We start from the raw sequence: 12,681 nt of genomic DNA, 5'->3' as shown, positions 1-12,681 counted from the left end.
TGTAGCAGCTTAGCCATCTAAGAAGACTTAGGGTGGAGGTAGTCAACTAGGAGCTTAGTCAACTGTTTAGCGCTGTAGGAACTACAGCAAGACTAGACATAACACACAAATGTGCTAGGAGGGTGCAGAAATATCTTCTAAATCTAATGCAAGCACGCAGTATGCTAGGTCACTATTTAATAGCAAGTAGTTATAGTTGTAGTAACTTGTGTTAGTTGTGCTAAGAGAAAATGGCTGGTTCAGTGATATGGCCGGCTTGGTGATAATCTACGTTATACTAGACAATTGTCTACTCCTCTAGTATAGTAAGTTTCTAGTAATTAGTGTGTATGTCTAGTTAAAACATAATATTGCAAAGGTAATTAGAGACCTGCTAATAAGGTATGTTTAACGCTCTAGCAGCGCTGTAGATACTATGAAATTAGCTAGCGTAGAAGGCCTAGATAGTAAGGATAACTCTACCTTCTCTAGTAGTATTCTAAAGTTGTTGTTATTAAGGCATGTTATATTAGGGTAAAAGGTGGTCGTGCTAAGAGAAAGTGGCTAGTTCAGTGATATGGCTGGCTTGGTGATAATCTACGTTATAATGAGTGTATTGTGTTATGTTGTTGTCCTGTTGCTTGCATCTTTGCTCTCCAAGGCTCGCTGCGGGGTCTGTTTTGATGACGTCTTTGTGATGCAGCTGAGGTAAGAGGTGCTCAACAACATGAGGAAGTAGCACCAGACCACCGCCAACAACACGTGATCTGCTTCTCCTCTCAACCGTTACAACTTCGCGTTGTGCTACTTGATCTGCGTGCCAACAAGACTCTTTACTTTCATCGCGATGATTTTCACTTCGACCACCCCAAGCGTCCACCACTGTCTTTTCTTCCAGCCTTCAGCAATCGGGAGGCGCTCCTCCCTCAGGAACGGCTCCACAAATTTATACGGAGCACTCCTCCCATCGCCAAACACACCTAATATGAGCGCAATCTCACCGCACGCCAGCTCATGCTGCAGCGGTCCGTAAGTCACGTCCGGGTTGACTTCACGCTGTGTCTCGATACGTTGTCTGCGGAACCATGCTAAATCTGTTCTGGTGATTTTCCTGCGGTCTGCTGAAGTCGCAAGAAGTCCCTCAATGAGATCATGCTGCCGCGCAAGGTTGCCCTCTTTTTGTGCGTGATCTCGCCTTGTGAGTGAGATGTCGTGCTCCACAGCGCCAGGGAGTGCAAGTTGATCCAGGTCGAGGACTGGTCTCCCTGCGCTATCCTTCTGATCTGATCTGCGCATGCCGAAACTTGATAGCAGCGTCCAAGGATCGCGGACTGTGGTGTACAGACGAGACAGCAATCCGGCTCTGCTCTTTTCGCTCTTACTTTGGTGCACATTGTATACTGCATTTACGAATATCGCGCCTAGCGCTTCTGAAACCCCAGTTTCTGCCATCGCGGCTTTAATCTCGTGTGCGAGAATATTCTGGCCGTTGCGAGGAAGGTATCCATGATTTGCGAGGGAGTTGATCATAGGGCATGGACTACGTTTGTCGCTAGGTCCAGCAGGCACATACTCTCCTATAGCAGCATGTTTGGCCATCAGAGGCGACCGCTCGGGGGCCATGGTGAGACGTTCAGCAAAGAAGTTATAATTGCAAGCTAGTAGTTATTAGAGTTTGAGAACAGGTAGGGCCTTGATAGTCGTAAGGGGATGGGCCTGTTCATATTGTACTCCAGTCGCAGGGCTATTTGTCCCGTGCTGTGATTGTGACAGGCGCCTGGACCCTTGCATGTGTTCAGCCCCTGTGGACTTCTCTTCACGGGGACAGGCCAGCGCGTCGACCCACCCGTTTCACAGAGGGTTTGGGCGAACGCCTGATCCAACTAATCTGCCAGAAACCGAAGTAGCACATCGATATGCGAGACAAGGAAAGGAGATTACGACCAGGGTTATGCACAGTGAGCCAACAGACACTGACCACCAAATGTCGCTTTGGCGTTTTAGTGATATAGGAGCGTGCGATTTACAAAAGTGAGGTGCGTGTGACTGCGATGGTTCGGTGGAACACTAAGCAGGGTCATCTGCGGCTTTATCGTACCACGCTCGCTTGGGCACGGGCTACCTACCTACCGTACCGGTACTGGTAGCTGATAGTGGTTCATACACCACGAATCGGAACCCTGTGGTCATACGAACTATATTGCTGTCGTCGTGACCAGCCAGCCACTAAACGCGATCACGAAGACGTTACTTTCACATCGCCAGTTGTCATCCGATTTGAATGATTGTCTTGTAGGATGGACATCGAGCACAATACTGTCCGCAGCTGATTGCACAATCGCGACTACGTCGTCTGGGTCACCAAATATGACTCTCTCATGCGCAGCAGTATTGGCTTTGGTGGCCGTCAGATCTGAGACAGAGATCTGGGGCTTGTTAGCGTTAATCGTATCTGGCTTGATGCATGAAAGATTTAGCGAGCAATTAAACATGGCTTACAGAACTGCAGCGTCCCTCAGACCGATCATATCCAGAGGAGAGGGGGGCTGTGGAGTCAGAGGGGAAATTTCGGTTTGATCATGCTGTCGGTGATTAGGAATAATGTTGCGGTGCAAGTCGATCCCATAGGCCTTGATCGTCACCTCTGTTGACTACCTTGGACTAGCACGTCTCAGGGCATGTATATATGGTCGCCTCCTAGCTGGCAAGCAACTCGACGCAGTTTTTCATCGATGAATACAGCGGCTGCGTCTGCCGCAACAAATAAGTGTAACTAAGCGAAGGTTCGTCGGAAGTCCATGTAGGCTGGAAAGGCGCTAGTGAGTCCTTCTTGCGACTAGCAAGGCATTCATTTGAGCAATAGCATAGCATCGAATGTTTCTGTCAAGTTTCAAGGCTCAGGGCTCATCGTTATAGTGTTGCCGTGGCCGAGTTACTTCTGAGTAATCGCGGGGGCAGTATACTGGTAAGCTGCGAGACATCGCTATCTATACACGTCAAGGCGACCATCTTTTCTGAAGCCGAATCAAGACAATCAGGGAGATTAGTCTCGGGAAAATGGCATGACAGGGCCGGAATGACCAGAGTATACACAATTTGGTGGCATTTAGATGATTTTCTACCCACGTGAGCATCTCACTGAACGGGGTCGTAAATTGGTCCGCCCAGGAAGCCACCTGATGTAGGACCACAGCCTTTGAGGCTTTCAGGCGGTCGTTGGTAACCGGATCAGGTATGAATGCTAAGTTGAATCAAATTCACTAGAGTGGCTTGTGTGCTCTGGTCGGAGCAAAGGACTTCTTTCACTCCTTGAAATATCACGTACATGCCGCTACAGCTGTTGAATTGACTACTTAATTGTTCACGTCTGCAATGGATACGGGTGCGAATAGTTTCCCCCTTGCAGCTGATGCAACCGTTGATCAGTACCTCTTCGAAGCTGGGATTTTATGAATCGCTGCGGCCAACTCAAATATTTGTGACACTGAGTCTGCCTCTACAAGCTCTGTGTACTGTCATGAGTGTTTATTTTCCGTGTAGCCGTAGTGTCCAAATGGCGTGTACAGCTCCTTCACAGCCCGGCCCTCAAGCTCAAGGGCTGTTCTGGTCCTTGATAGTTGTGCAACTTCCTTTCCATCTGTTGAAAGAGTGTGCGGTGGTTCGGACTCTGTCTGCATGGTACTCCTTCGCTATCCTCTCCGAGAGGATTTCCACCACCAGAGAACAGCAAGAGTGAGGAGTATGCCAAGAGAGCCTATAACTATGCCCACAATTGCCCCGATAGAGAGTGATGAGCCGCCGGCTCGCTCGTAAGGCTGGGGAAACACTTCACTAAGTGCGTCGATTGGCTTGATGGTAATGAGATCTCGTGGGAGTGGCGGGCTATTGAAAAGTGCCTGACTGATATTGAATGCATTTCGCTCCCAATCAACACTCGGGTACACTTCCGGCAGAAATGCTCTGCCAAATGTCAATTGGCTCTCATTTGCAGCTCGTCTGAGTGGGAAGTAGTATGTCGGAGTAGCGAATATAGGATATGTGGCTTGGAGATCGAAAGCTCCATATGGTATCTCGATGGTGACTGTGGCACCTCCGGCCGTCGAGGTACCAATGACAAAACGAAAGGTGGGTGAGAGTGATTGAATTGCAGACCGTGCGGTATCGTTAAAAATGTAGCGGTCTGCTTCCTGGAAGTAAGTGAGTCCGAGTGCTGAGGCAAACGTATCACACACTTCAGTCGGCAGCCACACATCTGGAGTGTTGGTGTCAATAGTTGCTTTGATGCCGTTGCCGGGGATGTTCGTTGTCGGGCCGTTGATAGATTGTATACTTATGGACTGCATACCGACGACAGCATCTGGATTAAGAGGTACGAGAAGCGTCATGTTCGTCTGGCGCGAACGGTCGTATCCTCCAAGTACCAGGCTATCAGCGACTCTCGTCAAGCCTAGCAAATCTTAGTTGTGGTTTACGATCTGTAACCGACATCAGCAGACCTACGATTGGGGGAGCCCGCTTGATATTCAAAGCTCAGACTTGGGATCTTTCCTTCGTCTTTCAGCATCTTCAAGAACGAAGGCGCTTGATTGGTTTCATTCAGGAAGACTGAACTGGGACTCAGCCCCAGCTGGCCGACCCAAAACTCCGGAGTCGCATATGCAGCCACAGCTGATCTTTCTGATTGGGTGGCATTCTGGTCTGAATTAGATCCAAAGCGAATGTTGTCATATCCGTAGTACGCGGTACTGGTGAGTCCAAGGTTGGCTCCGAGACCCATTCGATAAACTCCCACCTCCTTCCATGTCGACGACCTGTTTCTTTGGAACCCAGGACTCGGTTTCGAATCAAAGACTTCTATACCGCGCTTTGTACCACAATCAGTGATGTTCATGCGTTGGGGCTCGCAGTCCTTGTCAACGGGAACATAAATTGCTTGTCAACTGATGCTTGGCAGTACGTGGAAAAACTGCGGGGGCTTGCCGACTTGCACCAGAAATCTTAGGTAAGATCAGTAGCCAATCCTTCCGAACTACTAGGAGTCTTACGATGACCAACTTCCGTCATTTCCAATCCAGCGACCAGAGTTTGGTACCACCAGTGGGCTAGTTAGACCTGTGCTTTGATTCATTTTGATGATATCGAGGAAGGCCTGATAAATGCGGCAAAGGGTTATATATAGGCATTCCGTTTTGAAGAGAAGATCGCATCAGCTATCAGATCTACAGCCACTCGCTTGACCAACTCAGGTACCAAATTCTGCAGGTGAACGCTTAACCGGATTCGATGAGATAGGCGACCTAGACTGCATGTATCAACGCCCATTCTTGTTCTTCCCATGACCATTTCAGTCTTGAATCTATCTCCTGCACGTTTTGAGAAATTACGAGCGGTCGGATATATGTACCATGGTACCGTCATGGTGACAAGTCTTGAAACATGTCTAACCTGCACTCGGTTAGCAGCTTTGATTGCCAACCTAACAGCCATCTTTGTACCAAGAGCAAGAAATGACGAATCTGGAAAGTAAATTAAAGGGGAGGACCGCCGCTTCTCGCTTTTTGACATGGCAACCCTCAAGCATAAACGAGTTTCGAACCTGCTGTCACTCTGCACTTGCTTGTATTTTCACCTAATGGACACGCAACAATGTCTTGTGATTCTTTTTATCTCATAGCCAAATGCTTTGCTTTGCTTTTATGCTCGAGCCGTTTTTGCGGTGAAGGGTATGATGCAGATGTACCAAGTACCAAGTTCTGTTGTTGCGGTATCAAGGGCAAATGTATATAACGAGTGAATTGTGTTGTTCTGTGTTGTTGTTCTGCTTGTACCTTTTGCTCTCCAAGGCTCGCTGCGGGGTCTGTTTTGATGACCTGTTTGTGATGCAACTGAGGTAAGAGGTGCTCAACAACACGTGATCTGCTTTTCCTCTCAACCGTTACAGAGGCTCTACTTACCCAACGTGAGGATGACCAGCAGATTTAGCATGAACAGTGTCAAGATAGAGAAGGATCAGGCCTTAGCTGCCAGGCTCTCGCGCGCTGCAAGAGGTGCAGAGAGACTGGACACAACTCACGCACGTGTAAAAAAGACATTGCAGATACTGCTTAGTCTACTGCAACGATATGTACTGTTCCGCGTAGGTGCTTACTATCAGAGTGAGCATTGAACACCTTTTGCTGCTTGCATGGCCTAGTGGGCGGAGCCCAGTCCTGACACTCACCCTACTGCTCCAGAGATCGTACTCATCCCCGAGAATCAACAGAATCTGTGCTTACGAGCTTCGCTTAAAAGTATGACTTCAACAGATAGCTTCAATACAGATGCAATCCACTTATACAACCGCAGAAACAATGTCTAGTGTAGTTAAGGTCGCCACCAGATGTACTGCCCATATAGCCCAGCCAGGAGAGATAAAGATCTGTAGTAATCGGGCGAGCTAAGGTTCCTGTTAGTAGGCAACAAGCAATAAAGGCAGGCAGAATGGCTGACATTGTTGCTGGTGAGAAGCTCGAGATTGCACATAATGACCGCGTCAAGCCAGTAGCACACCTCCTTTGTTAAATAGGGTTCAGTCGCGATTGCAGTAATGCCAATGATCACTAGACCTGTTGAACAAATGCCGACAACAACTCCCGCAATCCTCTCCCAATGGTAGTCGTACTCGGAAATATTTTCGATATCGAGGTAAGTGAGCGTGCTACCCAGTATAGGTCCGACTGAGAAACAAATCGTAAGGCTGACTAATACAAAAAGTGTCATATTGATAGGAATCGGTGCAGTCCTGAATATGGGAGGCTCCCCTAGCTCATGGAAAATGGAGCTCTAACCTTTTGCCCGATTTAACTCATCCCGTACTGTCGAAAGTATCTTTTTCATCTCATCGTACAGCTTTGGATTCGGGTCCCTCCACCTGCCGCCTCCAGGGAATACCTTTCTCCGTAACCCGTTTACGCAAGGGATCAGTGGCTGGTAGTACGGCGTGAAGTTTTCTTTCGCAGTCTTGAGGAAATCCCGCTCATCATCCACGACGCCCTTTTTTGAAGCAGCAAGTTCTTCCGCGTCTAGGTAATTCCACTTGTCAAATCGCGGAACAATTCTCTGCTGGGATGGTCCATCGTAGTGAATGCATATCCAGAAGAGCACCCAGAAAAATGATTCTAGATCGTGCATGAAGGAGTGTAGCTCGTCGTCTAGAAGTACCCCAATCGCCATGAACGCCCGTGTGCCGGTCTTCCCTCGCGCCCCGGACGGTTTCTCGCGATCCTCCTTAATAGCAAGATCTAGATCGATCAAGAACGAGTGCCAGGAGGGGTTTCCCTCGTCCTCATTCACCATCAGGTTGTTCGGCGAGATATCGCATTGAAGCATGCCAGCCCGCGTATGCAGTGACTCATGTCCTGCGATGCAGCCTTCCATAGCAGCCAGAAGGCTAGTCTTGGTACTCGCCATGTATATAGGCTTCCCGTAGTCTCGGATAATAACGCGACGGTGCACTCGATCCGCCGTCGCCCTCCCACTTTTTACAGGAGAGCTTGAACAGGTTCGCTTGCTGGGTGGTAAGGGTGCGTTCGTGCAGCTCGAGGATCGCTTCCGTCCGGCGGCACTGCTGCTTTGGCCGCCTTTCCATGAGAGTGAGCGAACAGTCGTGCCGGGAGGCCGCATTTTGCTTTCCGGCAAGTAGTTTGTTGCTTTCGTTACATCTAGGCCTCGGCGCACGTGCCCACGGATGGTGTCGTCCTGGTCGCCCATACGAACCGTCCCATGGTGATAGTATCTCGCCACGTTGACCACGTCCTTCTCGGTTGCTTCACGCAGTAACTCGCCCTCCTCCTCGCGCTCCGGGTACTGCCACGAGTCCTTGATAACGAGGGGTGCCCGCGACTCATCCCCTTCGCGATAGGCTTTCCAACAGGTTGTGGCTCGACCGGCAACACAAGGCACGCGTTTTATGACCTTGTCAAGGATGAGGCGCTCTGGACGGTCGTGTCGTTCGATCTCGATGTACCGCTTGCCCCCGGCTGTGATGATGGTTGGGTCGAACCCAAGCTGTTCCTCGTTCAGCCATAGGAACCCGAGCACAGCGGAAACGAACTGTAGCCCATCTTTATTGATGTCAAACTGCGAGGAGGCGATCCCTCCAAGTCGATCGAAGTTCCACAGCCGCATGCGGGATCCACACAGCGTGAAGCCGGGAACGAAGCGGCGATTGTCCTGAGCGGCGAGGACCTCTCGGGCGTATCGTCCGAGGTCGAGCCATGCTTTGGAGGCTACGTCGGCCGCTGGGTTGCTCTTAAGTTCTCCCGGTACGAGAATCTGCTTCCAGTGGTATTTAGAGTCCGCGCCGGCGCTCGGGTCGTCCACAAAGCCAATATCCAACTTGCGGTCAGCCCGAGAGCCTTGCAACGGCTGGTGCGGCTGTGCCAGCGGTCGCCGACGAGCCTTGGAGGCTGGCCGGTGCTCTGCCGCCCAGTCCGAGAGTTGGCCCGTTATTTCTGCAAACCAGCGCAGGACATCTCGCTCCTTCGCTTCCTCAGGCCAACCCTGCCAGCCGCTTTCCTCTTGGTAGAGCGGATTATCCCCTTCGCAGCACCTTTTGAATACGGCCTGTGTTGCCGGCTGGAGGTCTGCGACTTCCCCAAAGAAAGCCTCGAAGAAACCAGGTATACCCACGTACATAGGCCCTAGCTCCTCCTTTAGCACCTCGTCTACGTATTTGCGGTGTTCGGTCGAGTTGGCGAAGCTACCCGTGCTGCGCAGCCACGGCGTTTGTAGGATAGACAAAGGAGGGCGAGGAGGTGGAGTCGGTTCCGTCACGGCGTCGTAAACTTTGTCCCAAATAATATCATCGGATTCGTCATTGAGGACGGCGCGAAGGAGGGGGATGATACGTGTAAGGTCGAAGTCGTCAGACTCAGTCGAGAGCTCAAGTCGTAGAAGATCACTACGAAGGGTACCGCGACCAGCAATGGATGGAAGTGACCGAGCAGCGGGCAAGGACTGCAACACCCTGATGAGGTATACAGCAAGTTCGTCCAGTCCTACAACGTTTTCAATATAAAAGCGTCTAAGGATCTATCGATAGTACCTTGGCTTGGAAGATGCGAGACGCTGGCCGCGCTAATATCCCCATGGTTTGCTTTCAAAAATCGGCGAAAGGTATCCAAACCATCGTCAATCGGTTCAGCCTGGATAATGTGTGATCGGGACATGGCTGTCGTTGCTGGTAGACGCGCGTACTGTCGCTCTTGAACTGCTTGGACAGTGTCGCACAAGCGAGTTCCTATGGATTGATTGTCTCAGAGAGTACAAGGAGTTACGATCAGGACCGTGGTGTAAAGTGGTAAGAGGGGCGGGCGGCGCAAACGCGACATCGCGTAGGAGAGGCTGGTTCGGGGGATCGCCGGCACTAGGTGCCGGTACTCGTCGGCTCAACCGATCTGCCGAACGCCCTGCGTGACATGCAGTGACCATGCACGCCGTGCACAGGTTCGGCCCGTGCGCACCTTGGCGCCCTCAAGCACACCCCAAAAATGAGGCTGCAGAGCTACATAAAATGTTAGAATTTAGCTAGTGGAAGATGTTTTATTGTAACGTACATCACGGGTATACCGGTCGCACAGGTATGCCGGTCACGCTGCCAAGACCCCCCCTAAACATCTCTATCTACAACACAATGCTACAACAACAACGCAATTCAGGACCTTCAAAGGAAGCTAGAGTGTACCTTGCGCTTCAAGCTATGAAACAAGCCGCGAATCTCTCCTACATTGGGAACAGTTTTTCCATTGTCGAAATCGGGAAATCGTGGCATTGTACTGTGCGCAACAGTACAGCTGGTAGGCCTGCAACGCCTGCAACGGGCATAAAATGTTCGTACAATGTTCACCTACCGTTCAGCTAACGGCCCTAATAGTCACAACCACTAGTCCTAGTAGGATAGTAGGCTAGTAGCAATGCTTAATAAGCTTAACGTACCTCACGGGAGAGCCGGTCACCGGGCGAGCAAGTCACTTTTACCAAGCCCCCACCAAATTTCACCCTATGCACTTATGCCTACTTAACAGCATCAACTAGACGCGTCAAAAGAACGTCAGGTACAGGTACAGCTTGCGCTCTAGGCTCTTAAAGAAGAACGCGAATCTCTCCTAGCAACACGCTGCAGCTATCTACCAGGTCCCTCAAAGTAACGTGTTTTATAAGCGAGCGGCGCACCCCCACCAAGTTTGTGCACCTCTCCAAGTGTATATCTCAACAATGTCAAAATATTATATATATACATTTACAGGGTAGATTAAGTAGTATCAAAGGTATCTTTTTTGCATGTACGTAAGTTGTGTCCAGCCTCCCTGCACCTCTTGCAGCGCGCAAGAGCCTGGCGGCTAAGGCCTGACTGCTCTCCTTCCTGACGCTTCTCACGGGCAAGCTGCTGGTCAGCCTCATATTGAGCAAACATATACTCGCCAGCTCCCTTTGTTAATACTCGCTTCTGAATCCGCTTCCTCTTGCGCTGCCTCCGCGTTGTTGCTGCCTCATTGGCTCGCTCAAGACTAGTAATCTGATCGCGCATCAGCTCAGCTGACAGCATCATTACTTCAGGTCCCTTCTTGAGCTGATTAAAAGCCTCAATAATTGAGGCTGGTGATGAGCTCCTGTGCTGCCGAACGCGATCACGTATTAGTGATGATTGAGCCTCAAGCTCGCGTACGTTGCTAGGCGTACAAGCCTCCCAGACAGCTTCTGGCAGAGGAGCTAGAGGAGGTGTCTGGTTAATAAGGCACAAGGCCTGCTCCTTAAAAGGCTGAGCAGATGTTAGTTAAGGTAAATAATTAACTAAATGCTGCCTTAAACGCTGGCAGAAACTTAAGCTTAGTAATGTGGTTAATGTTGTGGCAGATAAGGCTCTCAACCTCACAGCTGATGAATGTGGTGGGCGATCTTGTGTGTTTTGGTACTACGGAAGAGCGGTTATCTACATGTGTGTGTGGGAACAGAAACTAACGAGCTGGCTAATCAGAGGTCGGCAGCCTCAAACACACTCCCACAGCGAGTGAATTGACGCTGAGGGACCACTGCTGCTGTTGATAAGATGACTTAGTTAGGCAAGTACTATACGGAGGCTAACAGTGTCTATAAAAAATCCTTCTTTGTACCTAATTTGTGTGTTGTTGCGTTAAGCCTAACAACAGCAGAGGCTTAGGCAGGGTTGTTGTTAAGCTCAGTGGCCTCAGTGGCGATAATTGTAGGCTTAGAGAGTCTAGTTTGGGCAAAAAAGCGCTTGTAAGCGACTTAATTAAGGGGCTTTGTAAGACTATTAGCAGCCATCACAGTTATGCAGACATGTTGTACCTTAAGCTTGCCCTTACAGACTCGCTCTTTGCAGTAGTTGTAACGACGCAGGCAAGAAGAGAGATATGCGGAATAGGTGTGAATCCGCTACGAGGCATATGGGAGTGCTGGGATGATAAGAACACTAGGATATATTCTCTACACCTATAGGTCTTGTACAATAGGATACAGAAAAACTACTCTACAATGCTACAGTTCCTAGTGTAACATCGCGCTGCGAACAATGACCCGATACCACTAGGGTACGGTCCTGCGACTCATGACCATGGCCCTTGTCGCATGGCATGAGGTTGTACCAAACTGCCTCTAAACCCTTATATATAAGGAGCAAGGAACTGTAGCATTGTAGAGTGGTTTTTCTATATCCTATTGTACAAGACCTATAACGTAGATTATCACCGAGCCAGCCATATCACCGAACCGGCCACTTTCTCTTGGCACAACCACCTTTTACCCTAACACAACATGCCTTAACAACAACAACTTCAGAATACTACTAGAGAAGGCAGAGTTATTCTTGCTATCTAGGCCTTCTATGCTGGCTAATTTCGCAGTATCTACAGCGCTGCTAGAGCGTTAAATGTACCTTATTAGCAGGTCTCTAATTGCCTTTGCAATATCATGTTTTAACTAGACGTACACACTAATTGCTAGAAACTTACTATACTAGAGGAGCAGACAATTGTCTAGTATATACTTAACCTTAATTTGCAAGGATTTGCGCCCTAGCTATGTAAGGTGGCAGATATAGCTGATAAGATACTTAGTGTGCGTGGTGAAGAGCCTGTTAGTAAACTATAGGCTAGCAGGCTTGTGACGCGTTTAGACAAGCTTAAAATAGTCTTTAATTAAGCTAAGGATAGACAGAGGATACTACAGGAAGATCCTAAGATAATTAGTGTGTAGTTTAAGCTAGTAGAGGATACTTAAGTTAAGTATAGTGTTTACAATAATAACATGCACAACTTTAATAAAACTAGGTTCTAGATAGGTATTGCTTTGTCTTTAAAGGTTGTAACAGGCTTAGAGAGACGTGCTTGGCCAGAGCTTGTTCAGCCAGGTGATCGCGAGTGGGTTACCGTTATCCAGAGCATCTGCGCCGCTGGGTATGCAACCCCACCTTTCATCATCTACAAAGGACGCGTCCACATCTCTGCCTAGTATGAGGAGATAGATATACCCTACAATTAGAAGCTCTTAGTCTCTAAGAATAGTTAGACAAACAACGCACTTAGCCTTAAGTAGTTAAAGCACTTAAACACGCATACAAAGACGCGTTAGGTAGGAGTAGGCTGGCGGATGGGTAGGGTATGCTTTTTTACGTTTTGGCTTATAGCTTCTTAACTAGCAGAGATA

At 49.2% G+C, this 12,681-nt stretch overlaps 5 protein-coding genes across 5 annotated transcripts in view; 1 reads left to right on the top strand and 4 right to left on the bottom strand.

Annotated features, from left to right (window-relative positions):
* Positions 1-560: 560 nt before the first annotated feature.
* Positions 561-1,682, bottom strand: M421DRAFT_424640 (uncharacterized protein). The gene has a single exon (XM_033593817.1). The coding sequence runs from the start codon at positions 1,600-1,602 to the stop codon at positions 784-786; it is 819 nt and encodes a 272-aa protein (XP_033445003.1). The 5' UTR covers positions 1,603-1,682; the 3' UTR covers positions 561-783.
* A 1,812-nt stretch (positions 1,683-3,494) lies between these two features.
* On the bottom strand, positions 3,495-5,107 carry M421DRAFT_401802 (acid protease; the record flags this gene model as incomplete). Its single annotated transcript, XM_033590228.1, has 5 exons — positions 3,495-3,663; positions 3,694-4,426; positions 4,480-4,888; positions 4,937-4,976; positions 5,025-5,107. The coding sequence occupies 5 exons, from the start codon at positions 5,105-5,107 to the stop codon at positions 3,495-3,497; spliced, it is 1,434 nt and encodes a 477-aa protein (XP_033445002.1).
* Positions 5,108-6,290: 1,183 nt separating this feature from the next.
* M421DRAFT_71828 (uncharacterized protein) lies at positions 6,291-6,738 on the bottom strand (the record flags this gene model as incomplete). Its single annotated transcript, XM_033596826.1, has 2 exons — positions 6,291-6,415; positions 6,594-6,738. The coding sequence occupies 2 exons, from the start codon at positions 6,736-6,738 to the stop codon at positions 6,291-6,293; spliced, it is 270 nt and encodes an 89-aa protein (XP_033445001.1).
* On the bottom strand, positions 6,400-9,364 carry M421DRAFT_424639 (uncharacterized protein). Its single transcript, XM_033593816.1, has 2 exons — positions 9,065-9,364; positions 6,400-9,017 (listed from the first exon to the last, which is right to left on the bottom strand). The coding sequence occupies exons 1-2, from the start codon at positions 9,186-9,188 to the stop codon at positions 6,802-6,804; spliced, it is 2,340 nt and encodes a 779-aa protein (XP_033445000.1). The 5' UTR covers positions 9,189-9,364; the 3' UTR covers positions 6,400-6,801.
* A 2,948-nt stretch (positions 9,365-12,312) lies between these two features.
* Positions 12,313-12,681, top strand: part of M421DRAFT_71725 (DDE-domain-containing protein) — a gene marked incomplete at both ends in the record, with an annotated part of 2,546 nt that continues 2,177 nt past the window's right edge. Inside the window, one exon of the mRNA XM_033596817.1 lies at positions 12,313-12,485. Within this exon, the coding sequence (XP_033444999.1) occupies positions 12,313-12,485 (173 nt within the window). The remainder of the gene's footprint in view (positions 12,486-12,681) is intronic.

The sequence above is a fragment of the Didymella exigua genome (assembly GCF_010094145.1).
Source record: "Didymella exigua CBS 183.55 unplaced genomic scaffold M421scaffold_36, whole genome shotgun sequence".
Lineage (NCBI taxonomy): Eukaryota > Fungi > Ascomycota > Dothideomycetes > Pleosporales > Didymellaceae > Didymella > Didymella exigua.
The sequence above is the reverse complement of the archived record's forward strand: the minus strand, read 5'-3'. Positions and strand labels throughout refer to the sequence as shown.